The following is a 27,469-nucleotide window of genomic DNA, read 5'->3' on the forward strand; positions in this document are numbered from 1 at the left end:
ATAGACACTGAGCAGAATGTCAAGTTAAACAATGTCCACCTCACAACTTTGAACTGTTGACTGTGGAAAACCTTAACTTTAACCTACCCCCCCATAGTTCCCAAGTATTTGGTCATACTTAAGGAACTACGGGGCTACTCATATGAATGAAGTTAATGTTTTGGTTTTATAATAATTTAAGTGCACATTTTATTTCCAAAGAGAGTAGGAATGAAGTGTGGAAGTCCTAACCCTTCTTAATATGTTTTCTTCAAAATGTATTTTAAATATACTCCTGCAAGCTTTCAACTCTGGAAACCGTACACCACTCCAGACAAGTCAGACAACTCAAGCTTAAGTAACAAATAAAGTATTCGGAGCAAAAACCAAAACCAAGTAAACATGATAGTAAAAAGAAATAATTCAGCTAAACAACAACCCACACATCCTGTTCCAGAGGCGGTGGTCTAGTGGCAGAAACTTGGACTATGGGCAGAGAAGGTCTCTGGTTCGTCTCTGGTTGGACTCCACGGAGAGACAACAAAAGACAAACCTGGATTGATCTGTCCAAAAATCCAAGAGTCTCCCTACCCTGTCTAGTGCCCCTGAGCAAGGCACCTTACTCCCCCAACATTTGCTCCCCGAGCGCTGTACATGGCTGCTCACTGCTCTGTGTGTACTGCACCAGATGGGTCAAAAGCAGAGATTAAATTTCCCTACCTGCATGAGTGTGCCTTTGCATAACTATGCATGTTTTTGGGACGAATAAATGCATCTTTATCTTATATCCATTCAGGATGTTATACTTAAACATTCCTGTTAATTTATTCAATGTCAAACATGTTTTCTGTTCCTCTTTCAATTATTCCACAAATTAACAACTTTAGTGTGAGAGGGCAAACAGGCAGTTTTGGATGTAACTTAAGCCCTTTGCTGCGCACCTCCATGATCAGATCAGATCAGATAAGATAAGATAAGATAATCCTTTATTAGTCCCGCAACAGGGAGATTCGCTGACTTACAGGAGCAAAGAGGAAACTCAAAAATCAAATAGACATCAGTAAAAGTAATAATATGTAAAAATACAACATATGGAAGGAATAGAAATAATATGTACAGTGTAAACAGAATATAAATATATTTATATATATATACCATGTGAGCTGAATATATACAGTCAAACAAGTGCAAACGAGCCACTGAAGTGAATAAGTTCCTTTTCCAGGTCGGCAGAAAGGAGCCGTGGATGGAAAACAAACCCTCGTTTACGTTGTTTCCCCGACTGGCGCCGAAACCTCAAGGAAGTGAAGAAGCTGTGAAAAGTGAGTCAGATTTTCTCATAAAACACTTCTTATAAAACACTTAACTTAAACTTCAGAAATGACGATTATTTATTCCATGATACTGCTGCTTGTGAGTATTATGGAAGTTGTGTTTGATTTGTTATATCTGTATCGTAGATGTGCAGAGGGAAGTGACAGACATCAGGCCGGTTCAAAGGTATGGCAGAGGCCAGAACCTGCTCCTGAACAAAAAGCCAGTGCATCCTGCTGCCTCCAGATGCCGCCATAGCAGCAGCACAAAACTCAGCGAGAAGCACAAGAACCTTCGCAGATTTGTGGTTAATTTCGTTTGGTGAGTCGCGTAATCTTTTACTGCCTTTGCATCTGCTTGTGATGACATTTCCATTGATGTGTTCATCCATATTTACATCACTGTTCCCTCTATGTGGTCTGGCAGTACAGGAAGGATATGACAAGGGTCTAACTAACTGTCAAATGTCATACACTCTATAAATATCAGTTCCAGTTGTTATAGAAGTATTTTATTCTGCAAATCATAGTCAACACCAAACATTTACTGCTTAGAATAGGACATTCTGTAATTTCAGTAATGAAAATGTATTGAGTTCCCTGCTTTACCATTGTTCTGTTCTCAGTCAGCAGCAGGAGGAGGTGGAGGATGGTGACGCTCTGACATGTGGCTCTCCCAAACCCAAACAAAATGACATGGTGAAATGTGACACACACTTCATGAAATATCTGTATAAGATCACATGTCCTCTTCATTCTTTGTATGTATGTTTCTCTTCAAGACACTTGATATGGTTTTCTGTTTTGTTTGGTTGGTCTCAGTCGTTGCAGTTGCTCTGCTTAATACAGTATGTTTCTTTGTTCTTCACTTAAAAAGGAATTGAATATAAATAAGGGCTAAACATATTGTTTTCTTTTAAGCGTATTCATTTGTACTGGTTCCAGCTGGCACATAAATCAGGGAGGGAACACGCAGGTACACAGAATGGACAATTACGATTGCATTGGCTAATGCAACATGAGCACAATGATTATTATGATTATTATACACTTTTAATCATATCAACCACAGGAGTAAACTCAATGAAGTCGAGGTTATAGATATCTTTTCATCAGCAAGGAATCAGCCATGTCACCAGAAAAAAAAACAATCTTGTAAGACAGGGTTTGAGTCAGAACTGTTGCTGAAAATGGATTTCAATATTTTCTCCCGTCAGAAATATGATTACTACATTCAGCATGGGATAGACCTGAAGCACGTGTCTCCTCTGGACGACTCTTGGCTGGAGAACATTTTGGAGAAGATCCCCTGTCACCTGAGGAGCCAGAGCCCCTCCCAGAAAGAGCTGGTGAAGGAAATCAAGGAGGACTACTTATTCAATGTCAAGAAAGCAATAGGTATTTACTCAACTCACGCCAAAATCGTCGGTGCCTGAATCATTTGCATTTCATAATAATGTTGCAAGATATCAACGGTTGAAATATATTTTTCTTTTTGTGATTGCAGTGAATTATACATTCAGAGATACGAGAGAAAGCTGCGAGGAAAAAGTAAAAGATCTGCCCCCTCAAAGACTTGAGTGAGTACAGGCACCCCTTGTTCTCCTTAAACCCTAGAAATGATAATTAGTGAGTGGAAGCCTGTAGAATGAATTTGACTAAAGCCTTGTTCTAATGTCCCAATGCTTTCTTCAACAGATTGGAGGTGTTTCCAAAACAATGGAACAAAGCTTTTGTCGATGCACGAAAGAAGATGAGAGATCAGCTTCACACTATCAACCCCCTCATGCTGCAAGTGCAGGACCTTTGGCATACGTCTTACAAGTAAGTCACTATGATTCATACACTTCTAGAAATGCAGTGTATTAATATAGAGGAAAAGTAATTTAAAGTGTTTATTTTCAAAGCAACACTATGTAACTTGTACTGAGCAACAGCGCCTTCTGAAGCTTCAGGTGGTGATTCACTACGTGGTCCCACTGAACTGAAACAAAACTGAATAATGGATGTTAAGCTCTCAAGCAGTATTTGCAAATAAATGCTGTATGTTTTAATAGCATGGGATGTTTACAGATCAACATGTTCATTAAAAAAAGTTCAACATTCACATTTCAAGTTTGTGGTCCTACTGCAGTATCATTGTGGGACTTTAGATAAGTAGTAGCCTGGAATTCCTGAAGCATTGCCATCATCTTAAAGTCATCTTGCCCTCTTGGATGGACTACTTTCAGAAATGTCCGTCTGATAGACGTGGAGGAGTTCCACAGTAGAGACGAGTCCATGGAGCTGTCTGCGTTCCACCAAATCGTCACCAGACATGTTGATAATGTCAGAGGAATCCTCCTCAGAAAGTGAGTCCACATTCTCATTTAACACAGAGATATCCATTCCCAGTTCAAACAATTAGAATCTCAACCTCTTGTCTTTGTAGAAATATAACTAAAGTTCTGTGAGCAGAGCACAGGAGAAGTTTTTAATGCAAAGAAAATATTTCATCTATTAGAGCAAACGCAATTTAAAAAACCATTGTGTTTCTATTACTGTTATAATGTTTTGTGAGCAAAGAAATCTTTAAGTTGGCATCAGTAAATGATAGATATTTATTATTAACACCACTGGTAGCTATGGTAAACTCATATCATGCTCTCTTCCACAGCCCCAAGATGTTATTTTTGTAAATCCTATAATTGTGTGCTTATCAGTTCCCTGCTTATCAGTGCACCAGAGAGTTAGACCTGAGGTTGTATATCCCACCAGCGTTAAGAAGGTTTGTTTTGAGTTTATCATATGACTGTGTGACATCTAGTAATGTGGGTAGTGACTACTAACTCATTGCTTTAATATAATAAAGGTGACTTTTAATGTTTTCTATACAAGGTGGATTCCTGAGGTGCAAAATATTTACCAGCAGGGCTCCAGACTCAAGCTGGTGCCTCCCTCGAACAAAAGGGCCAAGCTGTTGTCTTTCTTTAACTGTGCATCCACGCTGATGACCTCCCAGCTGCAGAGCCTTGCATTAGACTCAATGAGGAGTTATACAAACCTGATTTCCCCAGACCAGGTAGGAGAAAGCATAAAAATGTGAGGCTGGGAAATTAATATTTGGATTGATTTCTTTCATTTTCCCTGTTCTGTGTTTTTCTCTCTCCTCCATCGCAGCTGTCTGAGCGAGCCCACGAACACCCGGGCTTCGTGCTGCATCTGATCCTGGAGGACGGGAAGATCAAGTTTGAGCCTGACTTCAAACAGTTTGAGGAGGCTCTCATCAACCCGTTTGAGTACATGCTCAGGTCTATCAGCATAGTGCCTCGTGTGGAAACCAAACTGTTCCCTGAGTGGGTGAGAAGATGCGCTCGTCTGTGTGGCATCTGTGTAAAAGTCTCATTGAGTCGTGTCACGTCGTCCACTGTTTACATTCAGTCTTGTTTCTTTTATCACACGAGTCAAACACAAACTTTTTGTAGGTGTTTTAGGTTCATCAATTTCTACTTTTGCCACTAAACACTGCCTGGATGTAAACCCTCCTTTTATGTCCTTCCCAGCCAGTCTCACAGTTTGGCAGCGTCCTGAAGCCCATCATCCTGCCAGAGATCCTCGAGGCCCAGCAGGAGGAGGTGCGCCGGCTGTTCTGGGCCGAGTGTGTCGGGCCCGAGGAGTATGTCCACGAGTATGATAAATATGCCACACTGGTATCCAAGCAGGCAGACGAGGATGTGGAGCACTTCCTTCGTGAGCCGCACTCCTTCCAGGAAATCATGACAGAGGTGCTACACTACCAGCAGCTGGCTGAGCAGATCCAGTTCACGTTTTGCAAGGTACTTGATCAGCATGGCGGGAACTTTTGAAAGGTGAAAATTCAGTTTGCCAAAGAGTTATTAGTCATATTTAAGACAATTTAGCTGAAGTTAACTTAACTGAAATTTTGACGGAACAAATGTGTTAACCCATGTAGAAAGGATCCTGGAGATGGAAGATAAAACAATCGTGTAACTCAGAGTCAATAATGTTTCATCACACTCCAAGTCCAGTCATAAGTATTCTTCCCTTGAAAAGAGAAACAATTTTGAAATACTTAATTAAATCTTGATGATAACCCTGAACTTGTTTCAGATGTTGTTGATTATAATTGCAATATGTCACTGGACATTTTTAAACACCATGTTTACTGTATTTCTGACTTTGGGCTTTAGGTGGTACGGATCGGCATGTTTGAGGTCCAGTCCCATAAGCTCATCCAATCTCTTCTCAAGCTTGCTCAGGAGCTACAGCAGAAGCTCATTACCCGCATGCTACAGGATCACCAGGAAATCAACAACCGGTCAGTCGGTTCTTTGTTTTCTCGTCTTCATTCAGCTCAGCAGGAGATTTCTCACTCCACAACCATGGATACATTTCTAAAGGCGGCTGAAATGTCTCACATTACTTTTGACTAACCCGGATGAATATAGACTTTAAAAATAAAAGCTAATATATTGTTCATCCTATCTTCAACAAGCCACACAGTGGTGTGGTGGTTAGCACTGTCGCTAATGGGTCTTCTGTGTTTGCAGTTTGCTTGTTAATTGGAGACTCTAAATTGAATGTAGGTCTGGACGTGAGTGTTAATGGTTCTTTGTCTCTGTATTATGTGATATGCCGACCTGTCCAGAGTGGAGCCTGTCTCTCGCCTTTTGTCGGCTGGGTTCGGCTCCGGCTGCTCCTGCAACCCTTATACATAAGCACTTTAGATGATGGATGAATGAATATCTTCAACATCATGGCTTACCATTTTACCAAAGTATTTTTTAAGCTTTAAATGTGTTGTTCGCATCATTGTATATTATTTCAGTACTTGGAAATTCTACACTCCATAAGCCATAATCCCCTGTTGCACTTAAAATTGTAATTTCACCCACTGTGGTTTGTACACTTTACGTAAGTTAATGCCTCGATCACATTATATGATTTTAGCCTGATTTTCCAGTTTCCTCCAAATTTTGGAACTTGCTGACAAAAGCCCCAGATCCATCTGCATTTGCCAATTGCTGTCTGTGAACTAAAAATGCGCAATTTGAGAGGATCGCGTCACGTCACCTCCTCTGAATATATTTCTCGCTCACTAGTTGTGTGTAGTGTGAACTTGGCTTAAACCATCACTTCCTTGTTTCTGTCACAGTGCAGTGTGCTGCTCCAATGACACGTCTTTAACAGATGTAGATTTTCTAATTGTTTAGCCTGCAGAAAATATTTAGAGAATTTTAGAACAAGAATATGAGCCACAGGGAACATTCAATAGGACGGCGTGTCAGGTGCTGTCAGTCAGCTGTTAGCTGAATTAGCTGCTCTATCCAATTGGTGCTTCTTAGGTCCAATCTGTGCCATAATACGATTTTAAGTCTTTGAAAGCCTTCGTACATGTCGCTGAATTAATGCTTTTCTCTCTTTCTCAGGCTTTGTCTTGACTTTGAAAAGATTGCAGAGAAGGCACTGAGCACCCCATCTGACACACAGAAACTAATGGAGCTTAAGGTAACTACCCCAAATTCTTGTCACACACCGGCTACATGAACTGTACTATCTCATAAGTGTCTTTCACACAACCGGAACCGTTAGGAATGGCATCGCACATTAAATTGAGCCAGCAATTATAGATAGCATTTAATTTTTTTGTCTCTTCCTTTTTTGTTAAACACTGCTGAGTTGACATAAATCCTATTCTACAGAAATTTTACTTCATACTTCCTTGTAAATCATTTTGCAGTTTGAAGGAAATACTACTCCAGTCTGTGTTGATTCCCTTTGCTCCCATCCAGGCCTACGTGGATACGGTGCAGACCACGGAGATACCCTTGTTGGAACAACGATTGGCAGACTCCACCACGCAGTTTTGTTTCCTGGTGGACTTTGTCACATTCTCTCCAGCGCACATGAAGCGCAACACGCAGACCATCCAGTGGCTGAAGCGCATGCCATCTGTCTTTAAAGAGCACCAAAAGATCATTACTGAGAAGACAGAGCAATTCCAGGGTGGCCTCAAGGTTAGTGTTTCTACTTTCTACTGTATCTATCAATCTATCATTGTTTACCCAGTTACTGATGATTGTTATACAGGATCAGGGCATTTTGGCATCCAAACTGTAGATGCTTGCAATTACAAAAGTTAATATCTTAAAGTGAAAAAAGTGTATTTCTAGTAAACAGTGGTGTGTGCCTCTGTGTGTGTGTTGTGTCTGTATATGCACTCATTCCAGTTATGCCTTGAGCACTTTATGGAAGAACTGGAGAGCTACAGCGTGCAGGCGGAGGAGTTCGCCAACTTCGGTGAGCTCACGGATCTCAGCAAGTACTTGAAGAAAGCCCAGGACCTTGACGCTAAACTGGAGTCAGCCACAAAAAAGGTACTTCAGAAGTTTGCTAAATCATATGACTAGATAGAAATTAGTCCTAATTAATTATTAGCAATGACTTAGATTGACCACAGTCCAATTAATGAAGTTCACTCATGCAGAAGTATAGTTATTGTGATGCCCACGACATGACATACAACATATCATTGCATAAAGTGAAAGATCCTATGTATAGTGTGTTTTTAAGATAAGAATAATTACCATTATTCTACATTATTGCATTAAATTACAGTATGTGCTATCAAATAGTTGACCTCTAGAGGGCAGCATCGGCTACAATGACAATTCAGTCACAGGGGCTGGTGTAGGTTTTTTCAGGTTTCATATCATAACTTTTCTTGTTTCTTTATTTCTTCCCTCCATCCTCACTCCATCTTGCAACACGTCTTCCTCTCTGCAAAGATACACAATTTCAATGAAGAGGAGGCGGCCTACGGCTGGTCTGTTTCCCAGTGTCCACAGCGGAAGAACATCCAGGACAAGCTCACACCTTTTCTGCGCCTCTATGAGACAGCCACTGATTTCCTCCAGCAGCATGAGAAGTGGCTTCATGGGCCGCTCTCTGGTGTGAACCCAGACAAGGTACAAGCAGTGGCCTTTACATCGAGTCAGAAACAACCTGGGTAGTTTAGGTGACATGGAATCAAGATCGGCTCAATTCTGACGTCACCTCTGTGAATATGAAGCTACATGACCACAGTGATCATTCGTTATCATCGCTGCTTAGAATATCCTCCACAAAACACCAGAGCAACCAATGGTACAATCGCAAAAACTTAGCAACCACCTGGCACCTCCTCACAACAAAAATGCCATAGCAACCACCTGGCGCTGCCAACTGGAGCACCATAGTAACCACTTAGCAACAGCCGTATGCATCCTGAGGATGTGCACACTCTGGTTTTACTTTGTTGTGTCTGCAATTCTGCTGCTGTTTCCTCCGTTTGATTGACTTCTGTCCGTTACTCTGTGTGACGTTTTGTGCAAAAAATATATTCATTGCCTTTCTGTTTCGCTCCAATTATTAACGATGACTAAAAATCGCCACCCATGTAGGTAGAAGAGGATGTTAGCAACTACTGGCGCACTCTATACAAGCTGGAGAAAGGCTTCTCCGAATTTCCCAAAGCCTTGAACATAGCCACCAGTATGAAGGCAAAGATAGAGGAGTTCAAGGAGCACATTCCTATGGTGCAGGTAAGACCCTGACAGAAAAGTTGTTTTATGTATAGAGGACACAATTACGTTTATTTGAATACATCGTAGTTCCTACTGAAATATCTGTCTCCGTTATTTGTTTCATAAATAGGTATTGTGTAACCCTGGCCTGAGAGGCCGCCACTGGGATGCCATGTCCGAGCAAGCTGGTGTCTCCCTGCAGCCAGCTGGTGACGAGGCCTGTATGGCTCACTTCCTATCCATGAATCTGGAACAGCACGTAAGGAGCTTTGAAGGCATCAGCGAGGCAGCGGGCAAGGAGCACTCCCTGGAGAAGGCCATGGAGAAGATGGCCATGGAATGGGATGACATGGAGTTCAGCTTCCTGGCCTACAGAGAGACGGGCACCTCCATCCTGTCGTCTGTGGATGATATCCAGATGCTTTTGGACGATCACATAGTAAAGACGCAGACTATGAAGGGCTCATCCTTCATCAAGCCTTTCGAGGTGGAGATACGGTAAGAGATCAGGAGATGTGCTTGAAAATCAATTTGCTTAGAATCTTTGCAAAAGCAATAAAACAAAACTGGTCTATGTTGCTTGGTACTGGGCTGTATAGAGATTACACAGCCCCACCACCATAGTCTATCTTAAAATGTTAACTTTTTTACAATAAAAGGCAAACTGTGGCAAATGTTTAAATTCATAGATGCTATTATTGAGTTACTCATTCCTGTTCGTCAGGATGGAAATTGCCTGCTGCCACAAATTATTTCTTTCAGGTCTGGAGGGAGTAATAAAAGGTCTGTTTAGGTTTAAATTGGATACACATGAATCTCATTGATTTGGCAATTGCTAAAGAGTCCCACTCCCAGCCCATCTTGTCCCACTCTGCAGTGGAGGAGAGTTTCTCCCATCGTGGCTGAGCTGCAGCCTTTAGAATCATAGAAGAATGAATCAACAATAGCTCCGGAATTCTTTAATTGTTTGTCCATCAGAATTACAGGTAAAATATTATATTCTTTACTTTTCACTTGTTATCTTATTCTGACCTCAGCAAATAATAATACAAAAATCTTAGATATAAATATGCAGCTAAATGAAAACTATTATTTTACAGAATAATACGTGTCTTTCAGGCGCTAATATCTATTAGACTTAGAGGGTTCTTTTTTTCCTCAGATTCGTAAGCCTGATTATTTTCGGTAGCCCTATTTGATATGATGAAAATAGCAGATATATATTTCAAACAATATGAATCATGAGTTGTGTTCTTACCTACATGGTTGTTCTCTTGTTCTCTCTTAGGGAATGGGAGGACAAGTTGCTGCTGCTCCAAGAGATCCTGGATGAGTGGTTGAAGATGCAGTCCACTTGGCTTTACCTGGAGCCCATCTTCAGCTCACCAGACATCATGACTCAGATGCCCGAAGAGGGACGCCGTTTCGCAACTGTTGACCAAACCTGGAGGGACACCATGAAACTGGTCTCCCTGGTAAGTGGATCGATTTCCTTTTGTTTTTGTTGCTGTGGAGGGGTACAAGGAAAAAGATGAGTTTGTTCTTCGGTAAATGGGTTGACGGTCACTGTCCAGAAAGAGGAATCAGGACAAGGATCTATTTTCCGGGACATAACTTTCCAGGATAAGTGGACTGTATTTCATTATTGACAAGACGACGATCATAACTGTAAGGGGACCTACACAGTAAAGACACGTTAAGATAGTTACTGTAGAAAGTAGAACAAATAACCACTGCGAATAAACACAAATAACTAAATCAACTCAAAGTAAATTGTTTCAACGGTGAATTACTTCCCAAGATAAAGGAAAGCAAACCTTCATCCAGTTAAGTCCTGGTTGAACAAGAGCCTGTACATATTTGTTGTTGCATTTGATAATTTCTATGTTTTTGGAGTGATGATGATGCTCTGTAAATGCATCACATATTCAGTAGTGAAAAGAACCAGTCGTTCAGGGGCAGCGAATCTGGTAAAATTGAAAATAAATCTCTTCTTCTCTCTAAATTCAAGTATGAGACACAGGGCTCAGGATTCTCTATTACTAAGCGAGGCAGTGTACTCATAAAAATATGTGGTTGTCTACTATAATCAGACCAGCATGACAGCATGAACCTGACAAGGTGGAGCAAAACAAGCAAACTCACACACGCTCACAACAGTGAGAGTGAAAGCAAAGGGTGAGAGCGAGTACAGATTAAAGCATGAGGCACAGAAATATATAGTTGAGGCAGAAGAGAGGATTTAGACGGAGGTAGCTACAGAGAGGACGGAAGAGGATAGAGAGCGAGGCAAAACAAGTCACAGAAGGGGGACAGGAAGTGAGAGTTGCATCAGCCTCCTCAAAGGAGTTTCCAAAGGGTAATTGGCGTCCTCAGTAGACCTGAAATGAGACACATCAATTTCAGGCAGTGTCCTCCAGAAAGCCCAGGCTGACTGCACCATCAAATAGAAATTATGGATTTTGTCTGGAAGGGGCAGGGCCATACTGAGCCACAAAGAAAATGAGGTCACCATGGGACAGGGTGCCGACACAAAGAGATGTGCTTGAGTACATTCCGGTCTTATGTGACTCGTGTGCACATTCACACACGAGAAAAAACATTTCACACAATTAGGGGATTAGCTGGTCCACCTGCCTTTTATGTGATAACGGCCAATCAACACTCAGGATTTCTCCAAGGACTTACCCATCACCTAGGAAACTCTTCGGTTTTCCCTGGGGAGACTTCGGACAAAAGTGGAGAAAACATCAGAGAAACAGCAAAGTTCTCAGCTGCTAAAGTCTCTGTAGCCGTTATGGAAAGAACCGGCAAGAACGATATTCTAATGGTCCTTTTTTTATTTACTATAATGTAATTATTCAATCCCAAAGTATCTCAGTCCGTCAAACATACGGAAGGTTTCATTTTTGTTAGTTATTCTTAATTTATTTAATTTAGTATTTCCCTGATTTTGTAAACGTCGGACTTGTTAATCCATTTCAAACATCAAAACACATGAGATTTGAAGAATTTAAAAAAAGCCATTTTGCATTTTTAGCCATATTATCTCTTTACACAATGTCATCGGTCAAATTTGAGCCCCAAATGCCAATGAATAGACCGATGTGCATCTATAGTTAAGTATATAAGAGGTCAGCCTCCATCCAGCTGCTTAGATACCTTGTTGGGTTTGTACGGTCAAGAATGATTTTTCATTATAACCCACTGTTCGAATTTAATCAGAAAGTAAATAAGCTTTTTGACGTTTGGTGTATTTATCCTTTGTGAGGTAATTATGTAGTTTCACGGCTCCGAAGATAATAATTATTTTTTGTACAAATTAATAAGCACTGCCCTATTATACTTCCAGCTACTGTTAACTGTTTCAAATCACTGATCAGTGTCCAGATAATGTCAGTGCACAAGGGTTTTTAATCCTTAATAGTCTCCAACCATAACCCAACAATAATTCTTCTGTGCCCTTATTTAGTAAACCATGGAAAGCCATTAAGAGGATCTTGAACTCAATTGTGAGAATACTCTGTTAAAAAAATACCACTATTTTACTGACCTCAGTTTTTTGGGGAAAGGAAAATGTATCACAATTATCTGCACAGCAAGTTAACGTGAACAGATTTGAGAGCAGAACAGAAATAAGCCACCATCCTGACAATGTCCCAAAACTGCATAGCACTATTTGTCTAGCTAAAGTCTGAATGTCACACAATTGGGTCATTCTCCAGTCATTTATCTCTGACATTTGCCCTCTCATCTACAGCCCCTCCAGAAAATTTCAAGAGATTATCAGCACAGGTCTGAACAAACGATCTGAATTTACAGTAGATACAAAATTGATTATAATTTAAAAACTTTCATTCATCCCTTTAAAATCCTGCATACACCAGTGGTTGGAGCTGAATAACTGGAAAGAATCCTTTTGATTCTTCTGAAGCCAATTTCTTGCAGCTTCTAAAGCTAATCATTCTAATTCACCACACCATGTAGGCCAGTAATAGGAAAAACACACCGCTGCATAGGTGTATGCTGCATCAAAATCGGACAAATAACACTTTCCCTCACCTCGTCCGCAGCATTGGTCAGCAGTGCATGAAATTGGAATCATCTCAAACTCCATAATACCAGGCAGGCTACCGGGTCTCCTTCCCGAAAACTCACCAGAGTGCAGTGTCTTTGCCCGAGCTGTTGATGCCAGCTCCACCACTGGGAGCTGCTCATGATCCACTGATCTTCCCGGCGTAGCTGAGCTCATCTTCATTCCCCCCCGCTGTTTTTCATCCGCTGTCGGCTTTAATGTGTCATTTATTTACTGTTGCACACGCGTTTGCAGATAAAATCCGGGGCAAATCAATTCAAAAGAGGTATTTTAATGAACCTGCTTCCTTTTAACAATGTGGCGCACTGCACCTCTGCCCCCTCTAATGAGCTTAGGAGGGAAGAAACAATTGACCCTGTAGATCTCATGGAGAAGATGACTGACACATTGTTTACTAAAAGACTCCTGGTTTAAGGCAGCAGCAACACAACAATAGTCAGTGAAAGAATTGTGAGGATACACTACTCTGCAGCGCCCGGAACACACAAGATATTGCATGCTGTAGGTGTGTGGTGTGGGTCAGTTGAGAACAAAGAAAGTATTTTCTTTAGGTAATATCCCCCCCCCCCCCACGCAGGTTTCAATCCTTCTGTATCAGCAGAACCGTTTGTATGCCTCGCCGAAGCCATTTGCGTCTGCACACAAAAGCACGTTATCACACACAATGCATGTATTAGAACATTGTTATTCCTTCAGTGTGCTCATGAATAGCTCCCCACTGGCAGACTGAACGCAGAAAATAACCTCCCTATTACAATGTCCTCTCAGCGAATGTGCAAAAATCACCACATCTGATAGGAATCCATGAAAGGGACTCACAGTTCATCAGCGAGACACAACCTCATCCAGTGTAATTGCACAGCCCATTGAAAGACAATCAAATCAGGCTTTTTTTGTCTGTGCAGCTAATCCTTCAGCTCGGCTAATGACCGTGTTCATTTTCATTTTAGTTACTGTCTGAACTGATCTTAATACTCTTTTACCGACTACCACCTCACGAAAAACAATCTCCCATGGCTTTAATTCTTGCTCTTTGTTTATTACTTATATAATGTGGTGAAACCAGAGGAGGAGAAAAAAGGTACTTTTCGGGAAACGAGGCAAGAGCCACTGTCTCCACTGCAAGAAATCAATAGTAATTACGAGAGATCAAAACATAATTATTATCTCATTTCAGATGGCCTTTGCAATTTCACAAAATTTTTGGGGAGCAGAACTTGAGGAGATTAAGTGTCTTTCAGCAGTTACGCCTCATTTTAATGGACGGACACCTTTACAAAGCAAAAGCTGTATGAAGGCAAAGCAATGCAATGCTGCTAAGCCTCTACTTCTGTAGCTTATTATATATATATATATATTTTTTCTTCAATATTTTCCTTTACAGCCATAGATATGTGTATTTATATGCAGATGGTTTTGACTGAATGTTGCCAGGAGATGTGAAAACTCACCAGACGTCCAGTTTTTGAGGGACATTAAAGATCATATATGTGCATCATGAGAGACGATCAGTATTTTCCTTAGTGACCCACTTAAATGCATCAGAGTGTTGCCTCATACAGAAAATGTTTCTTGTTTCTTGCAGTGTTGCTAAATTGTCTATATTGTAACTTCCAAGTTTTTTAGTATGGTGAGTTAATGGTGATTAAAAAAACTGCAGAGCAACAGAACAAAGATAGTTTTCCTCTGTCGACACCTCTGCCTTTTATTCCTACAAGGAGTTGTCAGCAATAAAATAGAGAAATGAAAAAAAAGCAATGTTGTTATGTTGCTCCACTGTAGCTTCGGAGGGTGATATCAGGCTGTGTGCCACGTCTCGGAATAGCCAGAGTTTTCATATGAGCAGGCTCAGACGCTCGCTGTCAAACCTCAAAGATTAGATAGAATTTTTATTTAGGTACTTCCTGGGGCAGAGGATATTGAATTAGTGTACAGATGAGATGATATCGGAGCTGAAATATTTCATAGTTGCGAGACAGGCCTCAGGTGAAATCTCTATTACTGTCCCATCACACATTTTTTTTCTCGGGTGACAAGTTGGCCTCACTGTGGAACAGGGAGGGGATGCTGCTAAGGGAAGATATTTCAGTGTTTTTAAGGCAACCTTCAAGGCAGCAGTGACACTTTACGGCCGGAAAAATATGAGCACAACCAATGAATATACAATATATCTTAACTTTCATTCGTTTTAAGGAATAATATTTTGTATTTAATGGAACCAGACACCTCAGTAAGAAACCACAAAGCAGCACATTGTGTAATTTCACATACAGTTGTTCTAAGAGTACACTGTACATAAATAATAAGGATAATGCTTTTATGTCGAGATAGTGAACTATGGTGCTTTACAGTCAAATCATTGACAGGCCAAAGAGACCAAGGAAATACATCGTTCATTAACAGTTGTTAGAAAACTCGAACAGTGGGTGGTTATCAGCTGCAAGAACCAATTTACCATCTTAAAGTTCAGAAACCAGAGACATGAAATGAGTTTATGTTTTAACATGTTTTAAATATATGTGCATCCCAACTATGTGACATGTTTCTCCCGTCTGTGATAGGACAAGCATGTGTTGGCGGTGACAGCCATCGACAAGATGCTGGAGAAGCTAAACGCGTCCAACGAGCTCCTGGAGATGATCCTCAAAGGTCTCAACTCCTATCTTGAGAAGAAGCGGCTCTATTTCCCACGGTTCTTCTTCCTGTCCAACGACGAGCTGCTGGAAATTCTCTCTGAGACTAAAGATCCCACGAGGTAAAGAGGCATGACTTTTTCATAATGATATTTCTATTATATGAATCATTGTCTTTGACTAGATTGCATCAATGAGGTTGCGTTGCGTTAAATGTTCCTGCGGCACAGCATTTCCTCCTTTCAGATGTTTCCAATATGCTTGGAAGCTCCTTTCCTTATTAGTAAGAGAAGTTGAACAGCTCTTCTCTCTCTTATGTCTCTTACCACTTTTAATATAAGCACATACTTACTGGTGTTAGACAGCACCACAGTGATGCCCTTCTTCTTCCCGTTCCATCTCCTCCAGCGTGCAGCCCCATCTGAAGAAGTGCTTTGAAGGCATCGCCAGTGTGGTGTTCACTGACGTGCTGGACATCACTCACATGAAGAGCAGTGAGGGGGAAGTGGTGCAGCTGCGGGACATCATCTCGACCTCCAGAGCCAGGGGCCAGGTGGAGAAGTGGCTTCTGGAGCTCGAGAACGGCATGACTGCCTCACTGCACAAGGTGCTTTACTACCCCTTCCCATACGTTTCATTGTTGTTTGTATCTTTGTCTGACTTTTTGCAGGATTATCCAAAAACGACCTCACCAATTTTATTAAAACGTGGTAGAAGAATGGGTTACTGGCCAAGGAAGAACCTATTCACTTTTGGAGTGGATTCAATGAATGCTTTACAAATCAAAACGAAAAATTGGCAAACAATCGGAAACAATTAAAAGCAATTTAAGTATCGTAAATACAAAAATAAAATGTTACAGCGAAGAAAAGAGTAAAAAAAAAAATCAAGTACACCATTATAGATTGATTAAAGTAGCAAATAACATCAGAATATATATATAATAAGGAGATAAAGTTGCCAATCAGCCGCTCTCTGGGTCCTTCTAGTTACTTTCTATTCACTCATACGTGCAACCAAACAAATCCATGCCAACAAAACGGAACATGCACATTCAAGGGGACCCCCTGTATCCTTCATATTATCCATCATGATACAGAAACTTATAGGATGTAAGCCTCTGTTTCTCACTGCAGGTGATTGGCGAGGCAATCCAGGCATACCCCAATGAGGTGAGAACAAACTGGGTGCGTGCGTGGCCGGGCCAAACTGTGCTGTGTGTCTCACAAGTCTACTGGACGAAGGATATACATGAAGCCATCAGTGCAGGACAGAAGGTGATCAACTCTTTATTGCAACTGTTTACACGCATTCCATGTACAGTGTGTATTCAGAATCACAGGATCTATATTGTATGTTCTACAGGTATATATAGGTAATTTCCTATTTCGTCGTATTTTATATTGTTTCCTTGGATCTTCAGATTTTTGATTTCAGCAAGCCTACGTTTGTTCAGTATTTAAAAACATGGTATTACAGTCAGGAAAAACTGTATCCCTGATTGTGTTTGAAAAACATGAGATTATTATTTCACAACACCTACTGTAGTTTTCGGTGACTTTTAATTTAATAGCTAGTTTAAGTGAGAATTACAGACTGAAATAGATCTGTCACATTTAGTTGATATAGACAGGAGACGTCTGCTGCCAAAGCCGGATGTGGCATAATGGTGTTTGATAGTAACCCCCCTTTGTATCACCGGTGATGTTTGTCTCTTGATATACCTCCAGACACTTCATAGGGTGTAGGTCAGGCCCCACCAGCAGCAGCTCTCACGAAAGAAGTAAAAAGTCTTGGATGTCTCGATAGTGTCGGAGTTGGTAGTTGTTTCACGGATCAAATTTGTGACCTTTAGTTTTTCGATGGGGTCTTAATAACAGCCTCTCTCTGTCTCGATAAACTCCTGCCATTCCCTGCCTTCTTTTTAACACTGCCTCTCTCCCTCAGGCCCTGCACACCTACCTGGAGCAGAACAACAGACAGATCGACGACATCGTGGGACTCGTACGTGGCACGCTGTCCAAGCAAAACCGGGTGACCCTCGGAGCCCTCGTCGTGCTGGACGTCCATGCGAGGGACGTGCTGGCCACGCTGGTGCAAAAGGGAATAAGCGATGAAAACGACTTTGAGTGGCTCAGCCAGTTGCGCTACTACTGGGTGGTAGGTAGAAGGTTTGGGGGATTTTGTGCTTAGAGAGCCATATAGGGGCCACGCTGCTTGCTCGAGGTGATGATGAAATTGTTTACTTCCATGTGACTGACCTCTGAATTCTGCATCTCACCCTGAACAGGAGAACCACCTTGAGACCAAGATGATCAATGCTGGGTTGCGTTACGGCTATGAGTACCTAGGCAACACACCACGTCTGGTTATAACCCCTCTCACCGACCGCTGCTACCGGTAAAGCTGCCAAACCGTCTGATATTTTCTACAAATTTAACTGGAGATGAGAGAACATGGGTTTCTGGTGCAAATGTACACTTACCAAGCATCTGTACACCTGTATATTCATGCAGTTAACTAATTTAGCCAATCACCTGATCACGTGCATCCCTTTATGGCCACAATAACACCACGTCCTAAAGCAGAAGTCGTCTCAAACCGGTAACAGTGAGTTCAGTGGCCATTCCGGTCATCAGATCGGAATCCAATAGATGTGGTATGTGTTAGAACAGGAGATTGACAGCCTGCATGTACGGTTACGCATATTCCACATGAAACGGAATCACATTGTGTGGAATCACTGCCGCAATTAAGTGATCCTGTTTTGACAGCTAAAGGGAGTTGTATCGTATTTATTGTGCATTTCCTTCATTTTGAAAATAACAAAGAAATATGGTCTAGTTACAAAGTCTTGAAAATCTACCACCCATTTCAATAGAACTTTAAAGAGCTTCCCGGCAGCCAGACTGTCGGACACTTTGACAATTCCCGAGTCTAAATGTTTTGTCAGCGAGGTGGAGCTGAGCCTGTTCTGACATTGATGAAGATATTCATAGTTATAACAATGGAGAAACTCACTCTGTAAGCTTTGTGCCGTCTGTTCGATCCTCCTTCAGCACTTTGTTCGGTGCCCTCCAACTGCATTTGGGAGGGGCGCCTGAGGGCCCAGCTGGAACCGGGAAGACAGAGACAACCAAAGACTTGGCTAAAGCCGTGGCCAAGCAGTGTGTGGTCTTCAACTGCTCTGACGGACTGGATTACATCGCTCTGGGCAAATTCTTCAAAGTGAGTCAGTTCTCTTGCTGTGGCTGAATCTTACTGGTAACAGCAGTGATTTAAACTTAAACATCCCCTTTTTTAAATCGCCGCACACCCACAATCGGTGAAGCGTTCAAAAAGTGTTTTATTTCTTATGATTAATTTAGAAATGTATATCCCCACATGCAGTCTTTCTGATGGAAGTGTGCCAGAACAGATATTTCTACCAGGGAAAAACCCATCGAGCACTTTGACCATATCAAAGAGTCTCATAATAATATTCACTGCCCCCCCCCACCCCCAGTTCTGCTGCAGTTGATCAGTGTCACATGATTACAGTTGTGTTTTTGTCTGGAATTTGGGAATCAGACTGAATGATTGAAGAAGTAAGAAAATCTACTTTTGTTTAGAGCAAAATTGTTTATCTGTGTGTGTGTGTGTGTGTGTGTGTGTGTGTGTGTGTGTGTGTGTGTGTGTGTGTGTGTGTGTGTGTGTGTGTGTGTGTGTGTGTGTGTGTGTGTGTGTGTGTGTGTGTGTGTGTGTTTGTGACCAGGGCCTTCTGTCCTGCGGAGCTTGGGCCTGCTTTGATGAGTTCAACCGCATAGACTTGGAGGTGCTGTCAGTGGTGGCTCAACAGATTCTCACCATACAGAGAGGTTTGTGGTTCTTCTTCTTCTTCTTCTTCTTCTTCTTCTTTTGGACCATCTGGCTTTCTTCTCATCTGACATATTTCCATCAGTACAAAAGCTTTTCAAAACCTTTACTCTACAAAGACACCAAGCTAAGGCAATTTGTGTAGATTGGACAGCAGACCTTCTACTGAGCTTTGCTCACTGCAGCCCAGCAACGTCTCTCACATGTACTGTGGGCATCAAATGACGAGTTAGATGCACGGGGTGTACAAGTCACCTGCAAGTCACCGACTTCTTTGCAGAGAAAATCCAGAAGAAAGACCAGTGCCTACTGTGTGCTGGCAGCTGCCCTTCATGACGGTGTTCATTTTCTGAGCCCAAAACTGCAGATAGAAATCTGTTACTTAAATAAGACTTAATAGTTTCTGCTGCTGTTTGGATGCCACAAGTCTTTCTTTAATCATGGATGGAGGGTGTTGTCTGTTGAACAGTTCTCAGTCAAATAAGTGAACTATAGGTTTTATTGTGATACATTTTAAAGCATGTAATGCTATGGCAGCGGCTGTTTAAGGGGAGCTTTGGAAATTTCAACCTGTGCCCTATGTTTACCATTTTGGGTTTGGAAAACTTTTTAAATTGGTCCATTGGATTGACACCACCTGCAGCCTTGACACCGGCAATGGCTGCAATTAAATCTTATGATGCAACTACATACGAAAATACCTCTATCACATGCAATTGCATACACATATGACATCGGGATAAAGAGGAGTACAGAAATTAGAATCAAAATCATTCAAATGCATTATAGTGTAACTCTGTCTTCCAAGGAATTGCTGCGCATGCTGAGATGCTGCTGTTTGAAGGAACAGAGCTGAAACTCGACCCTTCCTGTGCCGTGTTCATTACTATGAACCCCGGCTACGCTGGACGCTCTGAGCTACCAGACAACCTCAAGGTACAGTATCGTTTTCTATTTAAAAGTCCCACTTCTCTTTCTTGTTCCTCAAACTTACAAAAATTACATATTCAAAAGGTGAGTCATGAAAATATTCCCCTCATAGTCTTAAAGGGCTTGAATGTAACTCTACACCTTTATTCCTCGTGACTGGGTGAAAATGAGTCTTATGCTTGTGACTTGATAAACCCTGTCTGTTTGAATCCCTCTTTCTCAGACTAGCATTTGCATAGTGCAGTGCTAATGGGGAAATACTTAAAATGTTAACATGTTTAAAAACTTAATTTAAAACAAGAAGGGGAGGTTAAAGGTTCCAACTGTGATGTTTAAAAAAATATATCAACATATCGTTAATGCCTGTTTCCATATATCAGAACTATTTTCCATGTTAAACCTTCTCTCCATACCAGGCGTTGTTCCGGACTGTGGCTATGATGGTGCCGGACTACGCGATGATCGCAGAGATTGTGCTCTACTCTTGTGGCTTTGTTACTGCGCGGCCCCTCTCTGTGAAAATCGTTGCAACTTATCGACTCTGCTCAGAGCAACTGTCCATGCAGCATCACTACGACTACGGCATGAGAGCTGTCAAGTCCGTGCTGACCGCCGCCGGAAACCTGAAGGTACCGTTCCTCATAACCCATTGACTGTGATATGATAGAACTCCAGATGGTTTCACCAGAGCCACACCACCACTATGAATATGTTTTTTATTTTATTTTATATATGTTAGTAGAGCCATCTTTGATAATACAACTGAAAAGCAAATCGTAAGAAGCGAGGCCTAATTAGGTTTCCACTATTTCCCAACTCTTGCTCATTGTTCTGATGGAAGTTGAGCTGAACAATAAGTGTAATATCTTGCATCATCCTCAGAAAAAAATGTAAAAAGATTTTGTTCTAATACAATGCACTCTGTTTTAAGTATTAGTGATATTGTGATTATATTTGGAATGTATGTACAATTCAAAATGTCTTTATTATTCCATCCAAAGAAATGTGTATGCACTGCAGGAGTAATGGTACAAACAGTGGGCATGTCTTCATCAGATGACATTCAGATGAGTGATTGTTTGTGAACTACATGTGGCACATAGGAATCTGACAGTGAAATATATCTTCATTAAACCCCTTAATTCCTCATAATTACTTCTCAGTTGCATCTTTATTTATACCTTTGTTTATGGCTTTCGTTCTCCCTTTTTTTTTCACCTTATATGTTGTTATTATTTATATATTACTTATATGTTAACTATGTTCTCTTTCTCTCCTCGTTCCTCCTTGGGGCAGCTCACCTTTCCAGAGGACAATGAAGACACCCTGTTGCTGAGATCCATTATCGACGTCAATCTGCCCAAGTTCCTGGCCCATGATCTGAAGCTATTTGAGGTGCGACAGAGTGGAGAGTCCCATCTTGACTGACACAGCGGAACACGTCAGCTTATGTCGGCCTATGCTAATTCCAGTCAGTTCATTTGGAACCACGAAGCAAAACGAAGGACAATTTAAGACTGTTTGACTCAGTAGAGTTCACTTGACAATGTGTGTGTGTCTCTCAGTCGTTTGTACTCACTCGAAACACCTCAAGGTCAATGTGTTTTTGTGTGCGAGTAAACTTGTTTCCATTGAACGTAGTGTTTTATATAAACTAGGGGTTTCGTAGACGACTCGACGAGGCGACGTTCGAACTTCTAGTTGACACGTCGTCGCACTAGTTGTGTAGCTGTCGGTTTAGTAGGGAGCAGTAATACAGCAGTGGCGTCTAAAGAAGACATGCACCAGGGGGCAGGGACTTATTGACATGAACTTGACAAGACACAGTTATCATAGTTATCTAATAATAATTATAATTTAATTCTCGTTCTATCACCGACCACAAAACGTCCAATATCTCCCACACAAATCCTCTCCTGGGATTAATCGACTGGTCGACTACTTTTCGGGAAGTGTGAAGCCGATAACTTTGAATTATTAGATAGATATGTTTCCTCATTCATCATTCACGGTTCTCCACCAACTTTGCCTTTCCATCTCAGGGTATCACCTCTGACCTCTTCCCGGGGGTCGAGCTCCCAAATCGAGACTACCACATCCTGCGGGAGGCCATTGAGGAAAACTGCAAACGCATGAACCTGCAGGTCACTGACTTCTTTGCAGAGAAAATCCTGCAGATCTATGAGATGATGATCGTGAGGCACGGCTTCATGCTGGTGGGTGAGCCCTTTGGAGGAAAGACCAGTGCGTACCGTGTGCTGGCAGCTGCCCTTCATGACGTCTGTGAAAAGGTACGTTGACCTGTTTAAATCAAATCAGTAGGCTGCAGAAGAATGGGGACACTCTAGATTAGAAAAGAAACGTGGTTGAAAAAAATGGCATATTAGGCTTTAGGTTATTTATATATTTCACAGTTCCTCGATCAATAGCTACTTTAAAACACTTTTGATTTTACTCCTGTAGTTTTTCTTGAGGTTCCACTTATCTATTTTGTTCATGTCAGGTTTAAGGCTGATCAATTTGTCAGAAAATTAAATTAAAAGAATGTTATATTCCAATGGTTGACCATGCATTTCTAAATGTTTTTCATTATGAATTTTGATGGGGTCCCCTGAGGTTTAGGAGTATTCAAACTGTGAAAAAAAATCCAAACTTTTATGTCAAGTTAAAATATGCATTATAATCAATATCCAAGGCTTATCTGAGCTACATGTTTGTCCCGGGTAAACACATCCATTCAATTTGTCAGAGCTGTATTCGTTGTTTAGTAGTTATCGATCTCCGGCAGAGGAGCAGGGCTGATGTGTTGTATATGGCTGAGGGCTGCCAGACATCCCACGAAGGAGACAGATGAAGGCCTGCTGATGGAACGCCTGGGAACGCCACATTTATCATAGTCATCCTTGTCGCTGCACATCCACTGATCATGTCCAACCCCTCTCCCCTCTCACTCCTCTTTGTATTGTTTTTTTTTTATCCCGTCGGCAGCTCGCACTCTCATTGTTTTTAACTCAAAGTGACACCTTGTCTGAAAAGCCTTTTGTCGCAGTTTCTTTGCTTCTCTTCCTCAGTTAGCAGATTTCCTGTCACGCAGACAGTAATCCTGTGAGCAATTTGTGAGTCCTGGCGTAGACAAGTTAGTCGAACGAGTGGCCGTCATGCTCATTCAAACACGTGTTTTCCTTGGTTTTTGCTGTTTTTTAGGAGAAAAACTCTAACCAGTGAATCCATTTCTCTTGAGCTTATGGTATCTCTATGTTTATGATGTGTGTTTGTATGTGTCACTGCATGTACAGGGTCTCATGGATGAGAATCAGGTGCAGATCACCGTCATCAACCCCAAATCCATCACCATGGGCCAGCTCTATGGCCAGTTTGACCCAGTCTCTCACGAGTGGTCGGATGGCATCCTCGCTGTCAGCTACAGAACCTTTGCTGCCTCCCAGGTAGGATGGCTTCTAATAAACATTTCGGGATATGAAGCACTTGAATTCCAGTATAATTGTGCAACGGGCGTTCATTTTGACATCCTATGTGGTAAAATTGACATATTCATGTAATATTTCATCATTCACAAACTCTGATATGCCCAAAGGATCTGTGGGAGTGATATCACCTTCCATAATGTTGCATGTTTCTCCATGTCCTTGATAGTGTGTGCAGTATATTTCCAAATAATATCAAATATGTTGACCCTAATCCTAAAACCTTGGCCTCAGACTGAGGAGAAGTTACAGGTTTAGTTGTTTAATTGAATTAATGGGCTCCACTAGTATCGGACTAATAGTTTGATAAAGATATGTGAGTACAAGCCAAGCAGAGTCTTCAGAACTGTATCGTAGACCGATGACATGACTGTTCCCCAAAAGTGAAGCCTCCTTCATGTTAGCGCGCGGGGCAATGACCAAACTAAAAAGTCAAAGTTCACATGTAATTCATTTTGGTACATCTGGTAATCATGTACTGTTTTAACAGGCTGCCAAACAAAACCCACTGAGCTCCTCTTAGATCCTTGATGTAAAAGTTCTCACGTCTTTGGCAAATTTAAGCCTTGAAATATTTTATAGGAATAATGGAGCTTTAATTACTCCAACATAATGTGAATAAAACGTCTATGTGAAGCAACATATTGATCTTACTGTGTTAAAGTGTTTTTTTTTGTCTATGTTAAAGGTCTGCAAAGTTAAAACGGCTCTAAGTCGGCTCCCCCACAGAAAACATCGATGGTGCTCCAGGAAAAGCTTCATTAGTCCGGCTGATACTTCCGGGAGTCGTGCATTTGCATTAGGCAAGTGGTTAGTCTAGCATGGCCCTTAATAAAGCCAGGGAAGGAGAGAGTAGGAGGGCGGCCAATCAGGAAGGGGATTAAAGAGACAGAGGCTTAAAAGAGGAGCTGCAGCAATGAGGAAAGAAACGTGTTTTCTAAACATGAGAGCATGTTAAACTTTTCAGATAATAACCTCATTTCATTCCCAAACCTGAATATGACGATCATTTGTCTCCTTTAAAACCTTTACTATCTAGTTTTGAGCAGCGTTGTGTCATCACTCAAAACAAAAAGTGTTTTTGTTAGATCTCTGCTGCAGCCATCCTGTCCTCTCCAGAAGCATAAAAACCACGACCTCGTCTGAGAGTGCCAACCCGTTGTTAAGCATACAATAGACATGTAGAATTATTCTGCTGCTTCCTACATTATTCAGAGCTGATTCACTTGGAGGAAGTGCTGCTGCTCTTTTCAGCATCCATTAAAACCTGAAAGCACATTGCTCCAGTGGCACATTAGGTTGTAAGCAAAGGTGCAGTGCACTCATGTTTTATATTACAGTTAGCTGTGCAGCGAGAAGATGGCACGACGTTCCAATTCATTTCAAGCTGTTAGAGAGAAAAGCTGCAGTGACAGGGTAAATAAAATAAAACACTGCCGTCTTGTTAAATTTAGTTTTTTAATAACTCTTTCCATCATGTCCGTTCACCGCCGCTCACACATGGCCAGACGATTTGCAGATTGCAGTGGAGGCGTGTCATAATGTAAAAACATTTGTTTCGCCCTATTCTGAGATTGTTTCCAAATGAACTTTGAAAAATAATCGCCCGTGTGTAAAGTTGTCATTTGACAAATAGTTTTCTTCTTTGTCAATAAGGAGCACGACGAGTTTTTGTGACAGCCGAGAAAGAACGTGCCAATACAATGAAAGTGGAGAACAAGAACGAAGCTAATTCGTTTTGTTTTGAGAAAAAGTAATTTCCCTCCCTGGACAAAAGTCTTTCCTGGCTATGCTCTGTTTCCCTCTACATCATATTGAATTTAACTAATTTCTCTGTGTTAATCTGGAATCAGCAGCAGTGTTGTGTATTAAACTCTGTGCATGCACAATGTCATTTTGTTTCGGTGCCTCCGCTCTGTCAGATCATTACATTACAGCGTACACTCTTCCCTCTCAAGCACCAGATGGCCCCAGCCCAGGCATACCCATTTGTTTATGTTACGACAAATCAATTTAAAGCGCCACTCTCGCCAGCAAATTTAACTGGAGAATTGACGCTTGTTGTCAACCTCCATTATGACAGTGTAGGTGTTAATTTCATTCATTTAGTAAAACATCCTTTGCTTAGATTACAATGCATGTGAGTTATTTGGTGACCTTGAGAGAATGCACAGGGATAATATCTTTTAGTGGGAGAGAAGTAAATGCATTATGTCCTTGTCCTGTACGATTTAAGGATACAGGCAGCGTCTTTATAAACCCGGTGCAGAACACGACTTTCTGTGCACTTTTGAGCTCTTCTTCAAAACTTCTTGGAAAACTCCATGAACACTTTAGAAAATCTGTATAGTTTGGTTTGTTTTGATTCCATATTGACGTAGAAATACCTCAACATGGTTTTAAGTTTCACAGTATGTGTTTATTTGTCTCTGTTTGTCCCTGAATTACCTAACTTTTTTTACTTAGCTTTTCTTTAGGTTGTATTTGTCTGATATGATGAGGTCGACAGGATGTCCAATAATGTTCATCCGTCTAATCTCTTTTGTCTCTCAGAGCCCTGACAGGAAATGGCTCATTTTTGACGGCCCGGTTGATGCCGTGTGGATCGAGAACATGAACACGGTACTCGACGACAACAAGAAGCTGTGTCTGATGAGCGGCGAGATCATCCAGATGTCCCCGCAAATGAGCCTCATCTTTGAGCCCATGGACCTGGAGGTGGCCTCACCAGCCACAGTGAGAAGCAACTTTACCTCCATTAGAGCTAGTGATGCAAGTGCAGTTATGGTTTCCAATAGCTGGATGTTTTCAAGAATGGCTTGCTGATCTCATTTAGAAACACATTTTTAGAGTAGAGTAGATTTTCGGGCAACTATTCCTTGACTTTCTGTGCTAAACCTGTAGTATCACTTCTCTTTACTCGCCAGTGATGATACTTCGCAGAGGGGCACAACACAATGGAGGTTCATACCATCCATTCCACATACTCAAGAGTAATGACAAGCTTTGTAAAACATAGATTGTTACAGCCTTGTCCTTTGGGATGACCAGGAGTCTTTGTCTAGGTTTCAAGCAGTGTATTCAGAAAAGTTTATTATTCCACAATTCCTTGCAGTTTGTTGTTGAGAGGTCTTAACAAAGGATTGTCCTGGCAACTCATAGCTGCCTTGAGAGAAAACCCAATGTCCCTGAATGCATCTAGCTGGCTCTACTTTTTTTATTAAACAGACTTCTATTTAAGATTCTCCACAGCCGGGCATCTGTTCCTTTCATCATGCTGAATGCAGAGGCTTCAAAGTTTTAGTGATTACTTTGTTCGCTGTCCCTTTTGTACTTTGTTGATCTCTCCTTCTCTCTTTGTCAATGGAAGTTATTTATCTTAAAACCATACCATTATTTTTTTTTCCCATTTTCTCCCCTAATATATTTTCATGTATATTACATTATATCTTATGAGTAAAAACCCAAACACAGGACACAGGCTCACAGTACAAATCATAAAAAGAAGGTTTATTGTTTTTCAAGCCTGAAGAACAAAGGATGAGGGTCACGGCAGAAAAGTACAGATCTTTTCCTAGTTTAAAGCTTTTTCTGATCATGACGTTCAGGTACT

The 27,469-nt window shown here is 41.3% G+C and overlaps 1 protein-coding gene across 1 annotated transcript in view; it reads left to right on the forward strand.

Moving 5' to 3' along the window:
• dnah7 (dynein, axonemal, heavy chain 7) overlaps positions 1–27,469 on the forward strand; it is a 64,329-nt gene that overhangs the window by 69 nt on the left and 36,791 nt on the right. Inside the window, exons 2-32 of the mRNA XM_053439195.1 lie at positions 1,205–1,301; positions 1,440–1,614; positions 1,919–1,991; positions 2,510–2,690; positions 2,800–2,872; positions 2,991–3,116; positions 3,524–3,643; positions 4,170–4,353; positions 4,452–4,631; positions 4,835–5,107; positions 5,483–5,610; positions 6,722–6,800; positions 7,085–7,309; positions 7,523–7,669; positions 8,081–8,260; positions 8,735–8,875; positions 8,988–9,355; positions 10,146–10,332; positions 15,515–15,708; positions 15,995–16,193; positions 16,723–16,863; positions 17,534–17,746; positions 17,877–17,986; positions 18,646–18,814; positions 19,341–19,443; positions 20,250–20,377; positions 20,788–21,000; positions 21,668–21,766; positions 22,414–22,662; positions 23,668–23,817; positions 26,410–26,592. Of these exons, the coding sequence (XP_053295170.1) occupies positions 1,205–1,301; positions 1,440–1,614; positions 1,919–1,991; positions 2,510–2,690; positions 2,800–2,872; positions 2,991–3,116; positions 3,524–3,643; positions 4,170–4,353; positions 4,452–4,631; positions 4,835–5,107; positions 5,483–5,610; positions 6,722–6,800; positions 7,085–7,309; positions 7,523–7,669; positions 8,081–8,260; positions 8,735–8,875; positions 8,988–9,355; positions 10,146–10,332; positions 15,515–15,708; positions 15,995–16,193; positions 16,723–16,863; positions 17,534–17,746; positions 17,877–17,986; positions 18,646–18,814; positions 19,341–19,443; positions 20,250–20,377; positions 20,788–21,000; positions 21,668–21,766; positions 22,414–22,662; positions 23,668–23,817; positions 26,410–26,592 (5,088 nt within the window). The remainder of the gene's footprint in view (positions 1–1,204; positions 1,302–1,439; positions 1,615–1,918; positions 1,992–2,509; positions 2,691–2,799; positions 2,873–2,990; positions 3,117–3,523; positions 3,644–4,169; positions 4,354–4,451; positions 4,632–4,834; positions 5,108–5,482; positions 5,611–6,721; positions 6,801–7,084; positions 7,310–7,522; positions 7,670–8,080; positions 8,261–8,734; positions 8,876–8,987; positions 9,356–10,145; positions 10,333–15,514; positions 15,709–15,994; positions 16,194–16,722; positions 16,864–17,533; positions 17,747–17,876; positions 17,987–18,645; positions 18,815–19,340; positions 19,444–20,249; positions 20,378–20,787; positions 21,001–21,667; positions 21,767–22,413; positions 22,663–23,667; positions 23,818–26,409; positions 26,593–27,469) is intronic.

This window comes from Pleuronectes platessa, chromosome 14 (assembly GCF_947347685.1).
Source record: "Pleuronectes platessa chromosome 14, fPlePla1.1, whole genome shotgun sequence".
Taxonomy (NCBI): Eukaryota; Metazoa; Chordata; class Actinopteri; order Pleuronectiformes; family Pleuronectidae; genus Pleuronectes; species Pleuronectes platessa.